The sequence below is a fragment of the Sus scrofa genome, chromosome 6 (assembly GCF_054392235.1).
Source record: "Sus scrofa isolate SSC_HxYL_T2T_F1_AM1 chromosome 6, Sscrofa_HxYL_maternal_Yorkshire_Landrace_v2.0, whole genome shotgun sequence".
NCBI classification, from domain to species: Eukaryota; Metazoa; Chordata; class Mammalia; order Artiodactyla; family Suidae; genus Sus; species Sus scrofa.
Window position 1 is genome coordinate 157,046,517 of NC_139388.1, and position 20,864 is coordinate 157,067,380.

Here is a 20,864-nt window from a genome sequence, read left to right on the forward strand (position 1 = left end):
CTCAGGATGACTTTGGCTATTCTGAGTCTTTTGTGCTTCCAAACAAACTTTAAAATATTTTGTTCTAGTTCTGTGAAAAATGTTCTTGGTAATTTGATAGGGATTACATTAAATAGGGTTCTTTCTTTACCTTTCTTCATGGCCTTTGTTTTATTAAAGTCTTTTTTGTCTCAAAGAGTGTCTCAAGAGTAGGAGTTCCTACTTTCTTGAGTTTTCTATTTATATGAAATATTTTTTCCATCCCATGAATTTCTTTTTTATAATGATTTTTATTTTTTCCATTATAGTTGGTTTAGAGTGTTCTGTCAATTTCTCTGGTATAGCAAAGTGATCCAATCACACACACATACACACACACACACACACACACATATTTTTTTCTCACATTATCCTCCATCATGTTCCATCATAAGTGACTAGATATAGTTCCTTGTGATATTCAGCAGGATCTCATTGCTTATCCAACACACACACATACACACACATATATATGTATTTTTCTCACATTATCCTCTATCATGTTCCATCATAAGTGACTAGATATAGTTCCTTGTGATATAGAGCAGGATCTCATTGCTTATCCACTCTAAGTGCAATAGTTTGTATCTATTAACCCCAGACTCCCAGCCCATCCCACTCCCTCCCCCTCCCCCTTGACAACCACAATCTGTGGTTCCCTGTGGAAAGGTTCATGTGTGCCATATATTAGATTCCATAAGTATGTGACATCATAGGGTATTTGTCTTTCTGACTTACTTCACTTAGTAGGAAGTCTCTAGTTCCATCCATGTTGCTGTAAATGGCATTATTTTTTCTTTTCATGGCTGAATAGTATTCCATTGTGCTTCTTAATCCATTCATCTGTTGATGGACATTTAGGTTGTTTCCATGTGTTGGCTATTGTGAATAGTGCTGCAGTAGACTTATGGGTGCATGTGTATTTTTCAAGGCAAGTTTTGTCCTGATATATGCCCAAGAGTGGGATTGCTGGGTCAAATGGTAGTTCTGTATTTGGTTTTCTGAGGAATCTCCATACTGTTTTTCATAGTGTTTGTACCAATTGACATTCACACCAACAGTGTATGAGATTACCCTTTTCTCCACACCCTCTCCAGCATTTGTTGTTTGTTGACTTGTTAATCATGGCCATTCTAAGTGGTGTGAGCTGGTACCTCATAGTAATTTCGATTTGCATTTCTCTAATAATTAGTGATGCTGAGCATTTTTTCATGTGCCTATTATCTATCTGTATATATGTGTCCTCTGCCCTAAAGAGGGTCTCTGGTAGGCAGCATATTATATGCTCTTTGGTTTTTTGTGGGGGAGGGTTGTCTTTTTTTTATCCAGTCTGCCACTCTATGTTTTTTGATTGGAATATTTAGTCCATTGACATTTAAAGTAATTTATTGATAAATATGTTTTTATTGCCATTTAGACATTTTTTTTCCCTGTTGATTCTTTGTTTCCCCTTTTTTCCTTTCAAAATCACCTAATCTTATTTGGTTGGATGATTTTATTTTATGTTGTGTCCTTTTCTTTGTGCTTTTTGTGAATCTATTTTTTGTTTTATTTCTAGCTGCCCTGTTTTTCAAGTATGTTTACCCCTTCCTATATCTGCTTGCTTTAAATTAATAGTCATATAGGCTCAAAAATATTCTAAAAAGGGGGGGGGTCTAGATTTTTCTTATTCTCATTCCCCACATTTTGTGACTTTGATGTCCTGTTTTATATCTTAATATTTATCCTTTTGCTGTTCCTTATTTCTATTATTGTTTTCACATATAGTTTTCTTTTTTTCTTTTTGAACCGTATACTGGCTTATTTAAGTGATTACATTCCAATTGTCATTTCCTGTATCCTATATCTTCTTTCCTATTTAGAGAAGATCTTTCAATATTTCCTTTAGAATAGTTTAGTATTGCTGTATTTTATTTTTTGTCTCAGAAATTTTTTTTTGAAAGTTGAACTTTTATTTTTTTAATAAAAAAGTTTGTGTATGTTGAGTTATGTGACAATAAGAATTTCATTATATCATCATTTTATCATATTTGAGATAATTTAATATTATATAATAAGCTCAACAAAATAACTATGCATTCACTTTACAAATTTTTTATCTTAGAATTTTTGTCCAGTAATTCTTTATTCTACTACTACCTGATAATCTTGTTGGGTAGAATATTCTAGGTTGTGAATTTTTCCCTTTTAGGACTTTGAATATATCTGGCCACTCTCTTCTGGCCTATAGTGTTTCTTTAGAGAAATAAGTTGATTGCCTTATGGCAGTTCCCTCATAATTAACTCTGTTTTTCTCTTGCTCTCTCAGAATCCTCTCCTTATCTTTAACTTTTTCCATTTTCATAATATGTCTTGGTATAAGTCTGTTTGGGTTCAACTTGTTTGGGGCCCCTCTATGCTTCCTGTATCTGAATGTGTTTACTTCTTGAGATTTAGAAAGTTTTCAGCCATAATTTCTTCAAATATATTTTCAATCCCCTTTTCTTTTTCTTCTCCTTCTGGAATCTCTATTATGTATAGATTGGCACAGTTTATTTTTTCCATAAATTTCTTATATTTCTTTCATTTTTTTTTTCATTTGGCATTCTTTTGGCTGTTCTGATGTGTGACTTCCATTATTCTATCTTCCAAGTTACTTATTCATTCCTCTGCATTATTCATATTGCTGTTTAATGCCTAATGAAACTCCACTTTCATTTTGGCAAATGAATTTCCCAATTTTTCTTGGCTCCTCCTTATAGTTTCTACTTCTTTTATAAAGTAACTTGCTTTACCGTTCACATCCACTCTTAAATCCTTCAGGATTTTCATTACCTCTTTTTTACTTTTTTTTTATACTGCAGAGGTGTGTTTCTTTGTTTGATCCTTCAGGGGAATTCTGTTTTTTAACTGGGAATGGTTCCTGTGCTTCTTCATTTTGCTAATTTTTCTTCCTCTTTGAGTTTAGGGAAAACAATTATTTACTCTAGTCTTAGAGGGCTATTTATATGTGGGAGTGTCCCTGGGTAAGTTTGTGAGGGCTATTTTTTTTTTTTTTTTTTTGGTGTGAGGGCTGCTTTTGCTTTGGTTGCTTGCTCTCTCCATTCTCAGTGCATGCAGGCCACTGTCCTCTTGACAATGCAGGTGTGCAGGTGTGGAGGTATGCAGCTATAGGGCCTGCATGTGCTTCCAGGGAGGTGGGGACAATGGGCACCTCCTGTAGGCAGTGCCTAGTTTCCAAGCACTGGACAGTGGTGGGGACCCACTGGGAGATGGGAGCAGCAGGCTCTTTCTGGTTGTAGGGCACTTGGCAGTGGCAATGACTCTCACTGAGTTGGGGGCACTGCCAAAAGCCTTTGGTAGCAGCAAGAGTGGGGCATGTGCATTCCCAGTGAGGTGAGGGCTACAGGTGGTGCTCAGTTTCAGGGCCCTCTGAAATGGAAATCCTTGAGTTGACTGGGGCTGCAGGTGGTGTCTGGTAATGGGATCCTTAGTGGCAGTGGGCTGTTATCCACTGCAGGAATCTGAGATGGCTGTGGTGGTTTGGACATACCCCCATAGCCAGTGAAAAAGTGTCCCTGCTCCCTGTGAGCCCACAGGTGCATAGAGAAGAAGTTCCTATGGAAGTTCCGCCCTCCCTTTCTGAACAGTGGCATCTTGCTTCCCTGGCAAACCCAGGCCTTCTCCAGCACTCCTTTGGCTGTAGCACACCACTCCTCAGCCCCCTTAGGCTGTCTCTGCACAGCCAACACTAGTCCTCTTCCTGAAACTGACCTCTGTAGGCTGAGTCTCAGCACATAGCCTCTGCCCAAGTGTCTCAGGCTGTGGTGCCCTAGGCAGTGGTGCTGATGGTCTGCATGGCTTTTTCTCTGCTTTGCCCTACTCTGAACGGCTGCAGTGCTTTTCACTGAGGCTTTGAGGTTACCCTGCTATTCTGGTTGATCTCCTCATTGGTTAGGTGGCTTCCTGGGTTGTAGATTCCTTTCCTCTTTCACAGCTCCCTCTCAGTAGTGGTAGTCCTGTCCTGATTCCTTTTTCTTCCCTTCTTTCTCTTTTTCTCCCTCCCTCCCTCTCTTTTCCCTTTTGTTCTGCCCAGTTATGTGGAGGGTTTCTTGCCATTTTGGAAGTCTGAGGTCTTCTGCAAGAGTTTAGTAGATGTTCTGTGTTAATCATTCTACTTTTTTAAAAAATGTATTTGTGGGAGAAGGTGAGTACCTACTCCTCTGCCATCTTGATCCTACCTCTATTTGTAGTGCTTTTCTCTTTTAACTTTTATACTGGAATGAAAAATGATTTATGCACCTCTGTAGCAGTAATATGGAATTCTGTTTTTGCCTGTATATTTGCCTTTGCTAATGAGTTTCATGATTTCTTATGTTCTTGTGTTGCCGTTTAGCATTCTTCGGCTTTAATCTGATAGTCTTTGTCTCCCCTTCATTTCTGAAGGACAGATTTGTCAGCTATATTATTCCTGGTTAGCCTGTTCCCCCCATCCCCACCCCACCACCACCATTTTGAATTTAATCATCCTAGTCCCTTCTGGATTGCAAGATTTCTGATGAAAAATCCTCTTATAATCTTACAGGTCTTCACTTGTTTGTACGAAATCACCTTCCTTTTGCTACTTCAAAATTCTGTTTTTATCTTTTGACAATTTGATTATAATGTGTCTTGGTGTGGACCTCTTTCATGTTATTTTGTGTCATTTGAGTTTCTTGGACCTGATGGCTATTTCTTTCCCCAGGATTGGGAAATTTTTAGCTATTATTTCTTCAAATAAACTTTCTGACCCTGTCTCTCTTCTCCTGGGACTCTCATAATGAATATTCTATAAATCCTTTAAGCTACCTCCACTCTTCTAATTTTTATTTTTTGCCCTTCTGATTTCCAATGGCCTGGCCTATCTTTAAGTTTGTCAATTCTTTCTCCTCAATCTATTCTGTGTGTAAGCCCATTTAAATTTTTTCAGCTATTTTTCAGCTCTATGATTTGTTTGGAATTTTAAAACATTCTTTGTTGAAATTCTTACTTTGCTCATGCATTGTCCCCCTGCCCTTGGTGATCATCTTTATGACCATTATTCTGAATTCTCTGTCAGGCAAACCACAAACCTTCATTTTATCAGGATGCTTCTGGAGACCTGTTCCTTTATGTGGAACACATTTCCTTCTTTCTTCACTTTCCTTGACTCTCTTTATTTCTTCACATTAGATAAACCACCCACTTCTCCCAGTCTTCATAGGCACTAAACCTTAGCCTGGCCAGAGACTCCAGGTGCCTCTCAAACCTTTGGGCTTGTCTAAGCTACCATCTTTGTTCAGTGACCCCCCAGGAGCATAAAGTATGCCAAGTCCTTTGTGCCCCAAGTTAGGAAAGAAGCCATACACTCAAATAATAGAAATGTTGGGGTACTACATTAGTAAATCAATTCCGTCTCTCCTCAAGTGAGAAGCTGGGAGCTGGAGTTTATCACTCACTTACTCTGCAATGAACTTGGGAGAGGAGCTATGGCAAACTGCTGCACCTTTATTCAGACCAACCATTCTTTCAAATGACTGATTTGTTCTTTCTGTTACCATCAATCAGCGGCTTAGCAAATGATGGGTTGTGTTAGCTTTCACAGACAGGTGGGTTAGAAGCCAGTCACTTGGGTAAGAGCTGGAAAGGGGTGGGAGCTTGTTGTGAGGTCCAACTCCTTCTAGGGAGATGCTGGGGGCTCAATGTTATCACTGCAGCAGGCTGGAGGAGGAGCTGCAGAAAGTGCCTGATCATTTGTTCAGACTCCCAAGAAACTAATCATTGCCTGTCCTATCAGTTCCCAGAGACAGGCAAAGTAAAAGCCAGACCCTTATGCAGCAACTGGAAAAATCAGAGCACTGGTATGCAGTCTAACCCCTCCCAGAGCATTGCTGAATGCTGGGTTTTATTAAAGTGGGCTGAGAGGAGGGGTCATGGGGATACCATGCATGGACATTCAAAATTGCTCCTTTCTCTGTAGACCCTGGAGGAACAGTGCAGGCCAGGCCCCATTACCTCCTACAAACAAGCAAGCTGGACACTCAGCAGCTGGAGAGTCAGGACACTTGCATAGTTCAACTCCTTCCAGGGAGAAGTTGCAGGCTTGATTTATTTCCTGAAATGAGCCAAGGGGAGGAGCCCAGAAAGTGCCTATATGCCCACCCAAGCTCCCAGGAATCTAATAATTGCCTCCCCCATAAGCTCCCAGATGCAAACTAGTTCGAAGGCAAATTCTCAGGCAGCAGTTGGGAAAGACAGTGCAAGCTGTGCTCACCACTTCCAGGGAGCAGCTGGAAGTTGAGCTTTGCTGCCTGCTCACTCTGTACCTAGCCATGGGGAAGATGCTTGGCAAGTTCTCCCATGAGTTTAAAACCAGGGCACTAGTAAATATCAGGCCTCATCAGCTCTAAAGATGGATGAATTAGAAACTAGTCCTTCACAGGGCAGCCGTAAAAATTAGTATGCTAGATATGTGGTCCAAATCCTTCACTCCTCTGGTCGAAGCTGGTGGTTGTTTCCCTCCCAATTGCCAAATGTATGGCACATTGCTGGGGGTGGGGTTTATGGTACGAGTATGTCTTAGCATTTGCTGTTTCAGCGTAGGTATTTTCTTAGTCACTCAGTGTGTAGGCGTCTCTCTAGTTTCTGGATTTCTCTCAGACGTATTGATCCATGTGTAGTTTACTTGAGTCTATGGGTAGAAGATCTTACGTCTATTTAGACACTCCTTCCAATGCACCCCCTGATCTCTTCAGAGCATTTTGAGAGTGGATTTCTAAAGAGAACATTCTACCCATTCATCATCAGCAAGTCTAGTTCAGCCAGTACATATTTCCTGGCTGTGTAAGATACTACACCAAGTGCTGTGGTAGAAAGAGAGATGAACCAAACATGGCCCATGACCTCAAGAAACTTAGTGTAGTGGGACAGATACATTAAGAAAAAAAAAAAAAGTAGATCATACTAAGATCACTAAGAGAAAGAATTTGAATGCTTTAGAAAAATGGATCTCTCATGTTGAGAACTCTTAAGATTATGAGAGGGGAAATGTTTTGAGTTAAAGCAAGAGGCAAGAGGTCTAATTTGCAACTTTTAACCACTTAATGATAGCAGGTTTCTTAGCCCAGGTGGGCAAGGGAATGGTGCACTTCGTCATCAAAACTGTAGCTAGTTTAAGAATCCAACTATAGCTCTATTCCTCAGCATGTCACTGTGTGCAGGGTGATACCTGAAAGTTTCACTTCACTACATTTTTGTTTTTCTCTATAATCTGGAATTTTAGAGAGCTACAGAATGTGTGCATTTAACTAGACATCTAGAGCAGAGCAGTCCAAAAGAATTTTCTGTGATGAAAGACATGTTCTTATGCACTGTCCAATATTGTAGCTACTAGCCATATGTGACTGGAATGAGAAAATGAAATCTCATTAAAATTTGTTTTAATATTTGATGTGGCTAACAGTCACCACATTTGTTGGTCAGTGCAGGTCTAGAACTTTGGGTTTCTGTTAGTGAACTAGTCACAAGATAATGTATGGGCAACATTTATTGCACAGTACATGTTAAATTAGTAGAATCATGGCCTTTTGGGATCCTGGAGATCTACTTAAAGTGAGATGGGATTTAACTTTTGTCTTCATCTTTGCATATACGACACACTAACATTATCAAACATTTATTGAGCATCCACTAACACAAACAGAATTAAACCTTTTCAAGACAGATCCAAAGAACATGAAACACCTACACTTTTCTAGAAATTTCACAACTCATTTTGACAAACATATATAAGATTGGGAAATAAGTAGGATGATGGAAGAAAAAAACCCCAAATAAAGTAGCTGGAAAACAAAAGAGAAATCTTGGCTGGAAGCCCATAGCTGATATGACTAAATGGTGATTTCAGGATCCAAGTGCCTTCATTATTGTTCCACTAGCCCCGAATATTTCAGGCACATGGCATTCCAGACGGGGAGGGAGAAGAGCTAGGGAGAGCACACCCATTCTTTTGAAAGGCTCATATCACTGTTATTCACACCTCTTTGGCCAGAACTTAAATGACCCCACTTAGTTAACAAAGCAATCTGGCAAGGAGTTATTCCATACATCCTCTTCGTAAATTAACAAGATGAAATGTCAGATTCTGTTACTAAAGGAAGAAGGACAGAATGGGTATTAAAGGATAAGTAGTCTTTGCAAAAACAAAAACCCCAGAAATATTCTGGATTTCATGATAATGCAAATTGCAGATATAAACGAGCACACCAAACAAAATCATGTCTACACATCTCATTTATCAAAAAAAAAACAACCATTCAGATGAAAAACAGAATTAAATGTAATTATTTTTCTTTAGCACTCTAAATATTGTTCTTTAATTAAAGTAGCAAATAACAGTGCACTTGTATCCAATAAAAACTGATCATATCAGACACAGAATCAGAAAGTTTATTTACTTAAAACATTTGACAAATATTGTATTGTCACGAGACAATCATTTATTTAAAATAATACCCTAAATACTTACAAAAATAAATCAAGTATTGCTTCTATTTTTCGTGTCAAAGTCTTTGCCATAGAAAATAGAAAGAACCTTTTATAAACTAAAAATTATATTTAAGCTACATCAAGTTTAATAACTGAACACTATTTTCTTTTATGGTTGTGCTTTACAAATTTCCAAACTACTTTTTCGCAATGTATAGGTTCACAATAAGAATGTATGCAAACAACCATGTGACATATTTTTACATAGAAATGTTTTTCATTAAATATACATATATAGAGAACCCAACACAATATCGTGACCTAAAAGCCACCCCATAGGGCTACATGTGCCACCGTAGAGAAACAGAAGTAGATGTAGAAGCATTATTTGACATTCAAATTAGCACTCCAGTTATCAAAGACGATGCTATCTTAAGAAGGGATATTTGATTTAATGTTTCTAAACAAGAAATTAAACCTAAATTTAATATTAAATCATTGGTTCAACAGCCTTATTCACTGAAAAATAGAATGAACTTCAACTGTTTCTCAATCCATTAAGTTAAACTGAGGATGAACATCACTACCATGTGTACAAACACTTTTTATTTTAAAAAAGGAAAGGAATATTAATCTTGGAGCAAAGGCTCAAAATTTAAAGACCTTTCCCAAATTGGTCTGTGGCTTTACTTTATAGTCACTGGGACATTCAATTCCTTATCAAATAGATGCTGCATTTCTTTTCCCTGGTATTTGCACTTAAGCTTCACAACACAGATACATACAAGCTATGTTTCAAGATGAGTATTTATAATGTTTTACCACCCACAGGGTGTCAAATCTCACTATATTAACCAGATGTGGAAAACAATCTCACTTCTGATCAGTTCCTGAATTTCCATATGTTAATCACAATAATAAAGAATTTTAAATTACATTAGTAATTTATTTAGTATAAATAAATATTGAGCATTTTAAATTCTATTAACTAGAAAAGTGATAAATCACAAAAGTTGCTTCTTTATTTAGGAAAAAGAATCTAGCCTTAAATCCTTATTCAGAAATTACATGAATTATTTAGAAATTCCAAGTATAATAATTGAAAATTTATGAGCAATTGAACTGTGAAAATACTAATTTATTGAAATTGATGGTTTACAATAAATTTCATTAAAAGGGAGCTTGAAGAGCTTGGGAAATCTTGATTATAAGCAAGTAGTAAACACCAAAGAGATGTCTTACATTGACCAAAACATACTAAAATGCCATAATATTTAGAAATTTTTACTTATCATGCTATAATATTTCAAAGGCTTAGTTTATTTTACTAAAAATCACAGGCAAGCAAAGACTACAATATTGCACCAGTAAAGAACACCAAAATCTAAGAGGTAGTAAAAAGAAGTAACCCTGATAAAACAAAGTATCCTGACAGATGCTCCCTAATCTCAGAGACCCAAATACAGGGCCCAGTTCTTAAATTTCTCAGTGATTAGAAAACATTTACTGGTACAGAATCAAAAAACCAAGTATCCAAATGAATAATACTGTAAATGGAACAATACTCATTTGCAAAAAAAGGCTAAGAGTAAAATCTAGAACAGAGGTCTATAGCCAGCAGGCCTAATGTGACCTACTGCCAGTTTCTGCAAATAAAGTTTTATTGAAATACAACCACACCCACTTTATTTACATATTGTGTATGGCTGCTGCTTTTATATTTACCGCCAAGTTGAGTACTTGTGATAGATCATATGGCCCACAAGACTTAAAATATTTACTAAAATATTGACCATCTGTCTCTTTACAGAGTTTGTTGAGCCCTGGTGGAGACATGTTGATAGGTATGTATTTATCGGAAAGCAATGGAGAGAGAAAACTATGAATGTCACAATATAAGGTATTCAACTAGAAGGAATGTAAGATGCTAGTTTTATCACAATTCAATTTCTTTTTATATCTAAATCATCCTAACAGTATCATTTTTGTAGCCTAACATCAAAGAACATTTCCAAGTTATTACAAAAAGATCGGTACAGCACTGTCCAATGGCAATTTCTGCAATGACCCAAGTATTTTATGTTTGCATTCTCTAATACTGTAGCCACTAGCCACATGTGGCTACTGAGGATTTGAAATGTGGCTAGTAAAACCAAGGACTTGACTTTCTAACTTAAATTAAATTGCCTCATGTGACTTTTGGCTACATCACTGGACAGCAGAGATTTTAACTAAATTAAAATTCCAACATGTAATTCTTAGAAATGACCAGAAATAATAAAGTAACATTTCTGAAAAAAAGACCTTGGGGAGAAATGAACTAAATTCCATCAATTCAGCCCAAGACAGATTACTTAATTACTAAACAAAACAAAACTGATTTGAAACTGTCCCTCTCCTTCTTTTTAGTGAAGACACAAAACTACTAACACATCTTTCTTTTAGTAGAAGTCCTGATAATTTTATGCTTAAAAGCAATAGTAATCGTAATCTTCAATAATTACACTAAAAGTATGTGGGCATTTCATACAAAGTATGTATTTTTTAGCTGCCTCCCATCAGCAAGTCACCTCTTCAGAAAGTCAGTTAGTTTCTATGCCCTTAACATTTCAACCATGCTGTGTAGAAGCCTTTGTTTATAGTAGGTATGTACGAAAATTATGACATCTTCGAAATCTGCAAAATTTTCATTAGTGACTTTTACTATGGACAAGTCATTTCAATAGTCATATCTTCCAAATATATATCTTTCATCGCATGATAAAATATACCCATTCAATTACAGAATGAGGAGATAGAGTTAACACCTTGTATTATATAAGTCAAAAAATATAACTCAATGTATGGTTCTCCACATGCCCACCTCATGACAATTTTTTATATGGACCAAAACAATAAAATAAATAGAGACGTATTTTTAGATTACATGTTATGGATTACACATTGCAAATTAACCTAATTACTAGGACAACTGAAAACATTAAAATATACAAAGTCTTTCTGAAATAATTTTATAATACTCTCAAAAGACAAATGTTTGAGATGTTTGCCTTATTTTATCTTCCAGTCATTTACATATACCCCCCCAAGAGAAATAGCTAATCCCATATTCTACTTGCAAAATCAGCTGGCAAAATTAATTTTATGCCTTTTGATTTTAAAATAGCTGATATCCAATATCATAAACTTCTTTTCCAACCTAGTAGTTAGTTGAAAGATACAAAGTATTTTAAGGGCACTTCTGTTTATGTTTACTTTTGCAGTTTAATCAGCTGTTGTAGCAGGAACTTTAACAGAGAGATTCCTTCTGGTGCTGGTGATGTGCCGCTGTTGTGCTAGGAAAGACCGGGCGGGGGCACAGGCGCCTGTGTCTCTGCAAGTACCACTGCCGCTCACAAGTCTAGATTCCATCCCCAGCTTCTGGAATGCTAGACTCTGAACAAAAATAAACAGGTGACATGACAAATGAGGGTCTGCAAAGTGCTGTTCACATATACAAAGTCATCTAATCCTAATAATCCTATAAAGCTGGTGTTTTCCTCACTTTTATAGAAAAAAGTAACAGTTCAGAAGCTAATTTGTACATGGTGAGGATGCTCTTACGAAAAGGAAACAAAGGCATAAACCCAGTTTCTCTATTATAATCCACTAAAAATGATTAAACATTAAAAACAGTAGCTTAAAATAATGTTCTAAAATTAAGCATGGGAGTTCCTGTTGCGGCTCAGTGGTAAGGAACCCAACTAGTATCCATGAGGATGCAGGTTCTATCCCTGGCCTCAATCAGTGGGTTAAGGATCTGGTGTTGACATGAGCTGTGGTGTAGGCTACAGATGCAGCTCAGATCCCATGTTGCTGTGGCTGTGGTATATGCTGGCAGCTGTTGCTCCAATTAGACTCTTAGCCTGGGAACTTCCATACGCCACAAGTGCAGTCCTAAAAAGCAAAAAATAAAAATAAAAAAATTTATAAAAACAAAATTAAGCTTGATTATAACAAGAAAAGTTTCAGGGCAAATTTTTGTATTGGGGCCATTACCACAGACATTATGTGTGGACAGCACAAGAGAAAAGCTTAATCTCAATAGGTCTTCCTTTTTTTTTTTTTTTGCCCACTGCATGCAAAAATTCCTAGGCTGGGGATGGAATGTGTGCCACAGCTGCAACCTGGGCCACTGCAGTGACAACCCTGGATCTTTAACCCACCACACCACCAGGGAACTCCTGATCAATGGTTCTTGAAGTGTGGTCCCTGGATTAACATCTGTGCAACTGGGAACTTAAAAGTGCAAATTATACCTATGGATTCTACGGAGACCCAGTGAATAAGAAGCTCTGTAGGTAAGTCCAATAATTTGTGTTTTAACAAGTCTTCTGATGCATGCCGAAGTTTGAGAAACAGAAAAGTTCCAATTTACCATAGTCTATCTACATACTGATATATGACAAATTATTGTAGTTGTGGCTGTTGGGTTTTTTTTTTTACTAAGGCAAGTCACTACTCCTCTTTCACTAGACCTCATAACAGTTTTACTGAACTTATTAGCATCACTAGTAACTAGTGAAATATACAATATAGTAAATGCTCAAAAAATACAGGTTGAAAAATGATTAAATAATATATTATTTGGTGCTAATATCTTTGATGAATTATATATCAAGAGGCCAAAAAGTAACAAAGAAAATAATACACTGTCCCTGATTTTAACTAGGATGGCTGCCTAACCATGAAGGTTGGTTCTGACACCACACACAATTTCCTTCAAGGCCTTGCTAAAGCCAGACTTTACCAAAAAGAGAAGGGAGGAAAAGAGCACAGACAAAAAAAACATGATGGCATGAAAGAAAAAGGCATGTTTAAGGAGATCCAGTTCTATGTGCTGAAGCACAGGGTTCATGCACCAAGAGTCTATATTGATAATCTGTCATAATAAAGAGCAGCTGAGGTAAGTAATGGCTGTTATTATCTATGCCAGCTGATGAGAACACTCAAAAGAACCATAGACATCAAGAAAACATCCCACTAATGCTAGGGATGACAAAATAAAATACATTTCAAATTATTTTATACTATTTCCTCCATGTTAGAACAGACAGACAACTACTGAGGAGCTATCAAAAGATAACAAATAGGATAAACTGGGAAGTTAACATAAGTTAAAAATAAAAGTTTAACTTTTAGGGAAGACAAAATTAATAATGTAAGTACTATTTCATCTGAAAGCAGCAGAATACAGTTTCTTCTCAAGTGCACATGGAATATTCTCCAGGACATATCACAACCTGGGTCACAAATCAAGCTTTAGTAAACTTAAAAATTGGAATCATACAAGCATTTTTTCTGATCACAATGCTATGAGACTAGAAATCAACCAACAAGAAAAAAACTGCAAAAAAAAAGAAAAACGTAGAGGCTAAACAATACACTACTCAACAACTAATGGATCACTGAAGAAATCAAAAAACACCTAGAGACAAATAACACAAAGATATGACAATCCAAAACTTATGGGGGAGTTCCTGTTATGGCGCAGTGGGTTAAGGATCTAACCACAGCAGCCTGGGTCACAACAGAGGTACAGGTTTGATCCTCAGCCCTGTGCAGTGGATAAGGATCCAGTTTTGCACCTGCAACTGTGGCTTGGATTCAATTCCTGCCCTACAACTTCCATATACTACAGGTACAGCTAAAAAAAAAAAAAAAAAAAAAAAAATTCAAAACCCACAAGACTAATGGGATGCAACAAAAGCAGTTCTCAGAGGGAAGTTTAGAGCAATACAATATCACCTCAGGACACAAGAAAAATCCCAAATAAATATCCTAACTTTATACCCAAAGCAACTAGAGAAAGGACAAAACCCAAAGTTAGTGGAAGGAAAGAATCATAAAAGATCAGAGCAGAAATGAGAGAGAGCAAAGAAAAAAAAAACCGATGAAAATAAAAGGTGATTCTTTGAAAAGATACACATAACTGATAAACCTTTAACTAGTCTCAAGAAATAATGGGACAGGGCTCAAATCAATAAAATTAGAAATGAAAAAGGAGAAATTACACCACAAAAATACAAAGGATCATGTAAGAGACCACAAGTGACTATATGCCAATAAAGTGGACAACCTAGAAGAAATGGCCAAATTCTTATAAAGGTACAACCTTATAAGACTGAAACAGGAAGAAATAGAACATATGAATAGATTAATCACAAGTCCTGAAAATGAAAATGTGATTTAAAAATTTCCAAAAAACAAAAGTCCAGGACCTGATGGCTTCCCAGGTGAATTTTATCAAACATACAGAGAAACGTTAACACCTCTCTTTCTGAAACTATTCTCAAAAATTGCAGGGGAAGGAAAACTCTTAAACTCATTCTATGAGGCCACCATCACTCAGTTTTGATACCAAAACTGGACAGACACCACAGAAAAATAAAACTACAGGCCAATATCACTGATGAAGAGATGCAAAAATCCTCAACAAAATATTAGCAAACTGAATCCAACAAAACTTTAAAAGGATTGTATACCATGATCATGATTTATCCCAGGGGATACAAGGATTCTTCAATATATTCAAAATCAATATGATATACTACATTAATAAACTGAAGAAGAGGGAGTTCCCATTGTGGCACAGCAGAAACGAATCTGACTAGTTAGTATCCATGAGGATGCGGGTTCGATCCCTGGCCTCACTCAGTTTGTTAGGGATCCAGCATTCCCATGAGCAGTGGTGTAGGTCGCAGATGCAGCTTGGATCCTACATTGCTGTGGCTGTGGAGTAGACCAGCAGCTGTAGCTCTGATTCGACCCCTAGCCTGGGAACTTCCATATGATGCGGGTGCAGCCCTAAAAAGCAAAAAATAAATTAAAAAATTTAAAAAAATAAACTGAGGAATAAAAACCACATGATCATCTCAACAGATGCAGATAGTTTTTGACAAAATTCAACACTGTTTTCTTAAACTCTCCAGAAAGTGGACATAGAGGGAACCTACCTCAACATAATAAAGGCCTTATATGACAAACCCACAGCTAACATCATTCTTGATGGTGAAAAGCTGAGAGTTTTCCCACTAAGATCAGGAACAAGACAAGGATGTACACTCTCACCACATTTATGCAACATAGTTTTGGAAGTCCTAGCTATGGAAATCAAGAAGAAAAAGAAATAAAGGGAATCCATATTGGAAGAGAAGTAAAATTGTCACTGTTTGCAGATGACATGATACTATACATAGAAAATCTTAAGCTACCAGAAAACTACTAGAGCTCATCAATGAATTTGGTAAAGTTGCAGAATTCAAAATTAATATACAAAAATCTCTTGCAATCCTATACACTAACAAAAGATCAGAAAAAGAAATTAAGGAAACAATAACATTTACCATGCATCAAAAATAATAAAATATCTAGAAATAAACCTACCTAAGGAGGCAAAATACCCATACTCTGAAAATTATAATTTGCTGTTGAAAGAAATCAAAGATGACACAAACAAATGGAAAGCTATACCATGTTCTTGAATTGGAAGAATCAATTTCATCAAAATGACTATACTACCCAAGGCAATCTACAGATTTAATGCAGTCCCTATTAAATTACCTATGGCATTTTTCAAAGAACAAGAACAAAAGGTTTTAAAATTTATATGGAAACAAAAAAGAGCCTAAAATAGTCAAAGCAATCTTGAGGAAGAGAAATGGAGCTGGAAGAATCAGGTTCCCTGACTTCAGACTATACTACAAAGCTACAGTTATTAATACAGTATGGTACTGGCACAAAAATAGAAATTAGATCAGTGAAACAGGAAAGTCCAGAAAAAAAAAACCACGCACATATGGTCTAATCGATGACAAAGGAGGCAAGAATATACAATGGAGAAAAGACATTCTCTTCAATAAGTGGTGCTGGGAAAACTGTACAGCTACCCATAAAAGAATGAAATTAGAACACTCTCTTAACACCATACACAACAATAAACTCAAAATGGGTTTAAGACCTAAGCATAAGGCCGGACACCATAAAACTCCTAGAGGAAAACACAGCCAGGACACTCTTTTAATTGCACCAATATCTTTTTTGATCTACCTCCTAGAGTAATGATAATAAAAACAAAAATAAACAAATGGCACCTAATTAAGCTTAAAAGCTTTTGCACAGCAAAGGAAACCATTAACAAAACGAAAAGACAACCCATGGAATGGGAAAAAAATCTTTGCAAGTGAAGCAACAGATAATGGATTAATCTCCAAAATATACAAACATCTCACAACTTTATTTCAAAAAAAACCTCCCAAACAACCCAATTAAAAAATGGTCAGAAGATCTAAACAGATCTTTCTCTAAAGATATACAGATGGCCAAAAAGCACATGAAAAGATGCTCAACATCACTAATTACCAGAGAACTGCAAATCAAAACTATAATGAGGGATCACTTCACACTGGTCAGAATGGCCATCATCATAAAAAAGTCTACAAACAAAGTCTACAAACAATAAATGCTGGAGAGGGCATGGAGAAAAATGAACCCTCCTACACTGTTGGTGGAATGTAAGCTGGTGCATCCACTATGGAGGTTCCTTACAAAACTAAATATAGAACTACTGCATGATGCAGCAATCCCACTCCTAGGCATACACCTGGAGAACACCTAAATTTGAAAAGATACATGCACCCCAATGTTCAATGCAGCCAGCACTATTTACAGTAACCAAGCTATGGAAGAAACCTAAATGTCCAACAGAGGACTGGATAAAAATGTGGTACATATATACAATGGAATATTACTCAGCCATAAAAAAACTCATTAAATAATACCATTTGTAGCAACATGAATGGACCCAGAAATTACTATACTAACTGAAGTCAGATAAAGACAGATATCATATGAGATCACTAATATGTTGACTCTAATAAGCAAACACAAAAGAACTTGCAAAACAGAAATGCACTCAAAAGATTTTGAAACCAAATTTATGGTTACTAAAGGGTAAACATGGGGTGGGGAGGGATAAATTAGGAGGTTAGGATTGACATATACAGACTACTACTGTGTATAAAATAGTAACAAGAACATACGGTATAGCACAGAGCTATCTATTCAATACGATGTAATAACCTATGTAGGAAAAGAATCTGAAAAGGAATGGATATGTATTATGTATAACTGACTTACTTTGCTATACACCTGAAATATAATTTTTCAGTTATCATCACTCCACCAAAATTAAAAAAATAAAAATAAATTTGAGTCCTAGAAGACTTAATTTTGCATTATAGAGATATTCACATATCTACAGAGACCCTGTATGAAGCATAAATGTTTTAGCTCAATAATGCATTTTAAAAACATTTATGAATTGTGCAAGTGCTTCCTGTGCATTAACTTAAAAGGTTGGTGAGTCATGAAATCAATTTAGTGGTTTTGAAAAAAGTCAAAATCAACTAAAAACATTCAAATAAAATATAAAGTGAGTCTGGATTACGACAAACATTACTAAAAAAAAAATACAACAGAAAATATCTGAGTGCAATGCACACATTCAGGGTAACTTTGTTCAATTATACCTAAACATGAACACAAACCAATTTGTGATGTAAGGTATATTTTCTTCTGTGGTTCGCAGTCAAAATGTTTGAAAAATGCTGTCCTAAACATTCAACCACTGAAGTTCCCGTCATGGCTCAGTGGTTAACAAATCCAACTAGCAACCATGAGGTTGCAGGTTCAATCTCTGGCCTTGCTCAGTGGGTTAAGGATTCGGCATGGCCATGAGCTGTGGTGTAGGTCACAGATGCGGCTCAGATCCTGCATTGCTGTGGCTCTGGCATAGGCTGGTGGCTGCAGCTCTGATTGGACCCCTGGCCTGGGAACCTCCATATGCTGCGGGAGCAGCCCTAGAAAAGGCAAAAAGACAAAAAAAAAGAAAAAATTCAACCACTGGCTAAATTTCAACTCACCTTATTATACCAGGCAGAAACAATGAGTTTTTCTTCATAATCACGGAATTTTGCTACTTTACATTCACTCTGGAGAAAGATATAAGGACTATTACAATCCCAGAAATAAATCAAATTTCTAAAAATGGAGTAACTTTTTCACTATGGTTATGATCAAAAGAATGTGAAGAATGCATTGTGAGGCAAACAAAGTAGTCAAAATGTAAAACTGAATCATGAGCAATGTATGCACAACACCTTTAGGAAAGAAAAAGGTTGTGACTAAATATTTTAGGAATTTTACTGGTAGGACAGATATTAAACAATAACAAACAAGATGATAACAGACAAGAAACAAATGATTCTTATGCCACTGTTGCTTGGATCTAAAGAAAAAAGTAACACTTGCTTAGGTGTCAAAACAGAGCTGCACCGGTGGAGGAGTCAAAACCAAGGGGGAAAAGGATGTAGGAAAACATACCCCAGAACATCCTTTAAAATTTCCTGTAAAGCTTAGCACAAATTTTTCTCTCGATTCTTGGTGACTGTATACTCCACTGCCTGTGGCCTTATCTGCGAGCCACCCTAGAGAGTGAATCCATTTTTTAATTATTCTAATCCAGCTAACTGTGTAATTTTGTTGAGCACCAAATATAGTTGGCTCAGAGAAAATGTCATAATCTAAAACATTTGCATGTTTCCACAGCAAGACGATCTTGATAGAAAAAGCACTCAGGAAACAAAGAGGTCAGATGTCCTCCTGGCTCACATCCACTCCAGGCAAACTTGCCTGAGAAGGATGGCAGATAGAGTAACCTCTACTATAAACTTCAGCTTGCTTCTTTTCACTCTTTGAGGTATGTGTACAGTTACATATCCATAAATTAAAGGCCCATATGCTGTGACTTGACTGAGGTTTTCCTCAGAGCTCTAGTTAGAGGCACCATTTTGTCACTGTCCTTGTCAGGGAGCTACATTTCAAGCATCAACAACGGTGAACCGTCTCACTGGCTTTCACTGGAAAGTGAATAATCAGACAACTCAGATTTCAGAGATTATTCAGTTCAAATCTGATTATTTTACAGATGAGAAGACTGAAGACTAGAGAGGAAAGGTGATAACTTTAAGGTAAGTTAACCATAAAGCTGTAACCTTGGCCTCTGATTTATGTGATATTTAATGCTGGGGGTATAGAGATATATAGTCTCTGCCCTCAAAAAACACTCTGACACATGCCAAAAAAAATAATGGTGCTATTGGGGTATGAATTCATGAGTTCAGAGTGCATGGAATCACAATGGAGAGATAACTAACTTTGCCTAAGACATACAAGAATAGCTTTATAAAAGAGGAGATCTCTGAGTTGGGTCCTATAGAATGAAGAATAAATTTCTTCAGAGAGACACTTGTATCCAGTGCTTTTCACAATGCCTGACATGGCCTGGACAAGCACTTATAGCCTGTGTATGGTAAGGCTGCTGTGAACTCTGGATATTAAAATGTTTAAGTAAAATATTTCCACTACAGCCTCTATCTACTGGCTCAGAAATAATGTGAATAAAATGGTAAATGAATATAATGTGTTTCCCTATAACATCCTAGATGATTTACAGGGAGAAGAAAAGGGAAGAAGAATCTGGTTAACTTAGGACCTTTTTAAAAAAGTGAACTTGATTTCTTTTTTTTATGAACTCTCATCCACAGAATGTTTAAAGGAACATTATAATAGCAGGACCCTACTAGAAAGAAGGGCTATATATGACTGGCTGTTAAAGAGGGAGACAGACACAAGGCAGCAGGTGTATAAACCTGCAGAGACCAATCTTGTGGGCTAGTGATAAGTGGCTTTGTAATAAGCATACTAAGTGCTAAAACATGATAAGCCTAACTTCTAAATTCTTGTGAAACCTGATCATTAGTGGCAAATATATGACAGCAGTTAATTACTAGAGTTACACAGAATAATTAAGAGGCAATGTATAAAATGGAAGTTTTACCTCTAGAATCTCGATTCTTCTCTCTTTCTCTGCCAACTGCTTTCTAAGTAGCATTATTTCAGCTGATGCTGGATTTAATTTGGGATCTAATGTTTTTATTACCTGTTTAAAGAAAAAAACAAAATTTTATGTTCACTTTATCTTGTCATATATCGAAAGAAGAACAGTCTATAAAAATCTGTGCAAATAAAGTGGAACATCCAGAAAGTGATCCATGAGCTAGTTACAGCTTGTTTTACAATCTAATCTGAATTAAAAAAATAACATTCTATAATCTAGAAATGGTACAAAAATTCAGTACAAAAATGGGATATACATCCCCAAATCAAGTGACCCTTCTCCAAGGCTTAGTACTCAGAAAGTAACTTAGTCTTATCAAGCTTTGAGCACTGGGGTCTTGAAATAACCCCTTTCCACACTTATC

At 36.6% G+C, this 20,864-nt stretch overlaps 1 protein-coding gene across 1 annotated transcript in view; it reads right to left on the reverse strand.

Annotated features, from left to right (window-relative positions):
* Nucleotides 1-8,442: 8,442 nt before the first annotated feature.
* HOOK1 (hook microtubule tethering protein 1) overlaps nucleotides 8,443-20,864 on the reverse strand; it is a 74,455-nt gene continuing 62,033 nt past the window's right edge. Inside the window, exons 20-22 of the mRNA XM_084964914.1 lie at nucleotides 20,441-20,542; nucleotides 18,465-18,533; nucleotides 8,443-11,937 (exon numbers count right to left, since the gene is read on the reverse strand). Coding sequence (XP_084821040.1) covers nucleotides 11,767-11,937; nucleotides 18,465-18,533; nucleotides 20,441-20,542 — 342 coding nt within the window. The 3' untranslated portion in view covers nucleotides 8,443-11,766. The remainder of the gene's footprint in view (nucleotides 11,938-18,464; nucleotides 18,534-20,440; nucleotides 20,543-20,864) is intronic.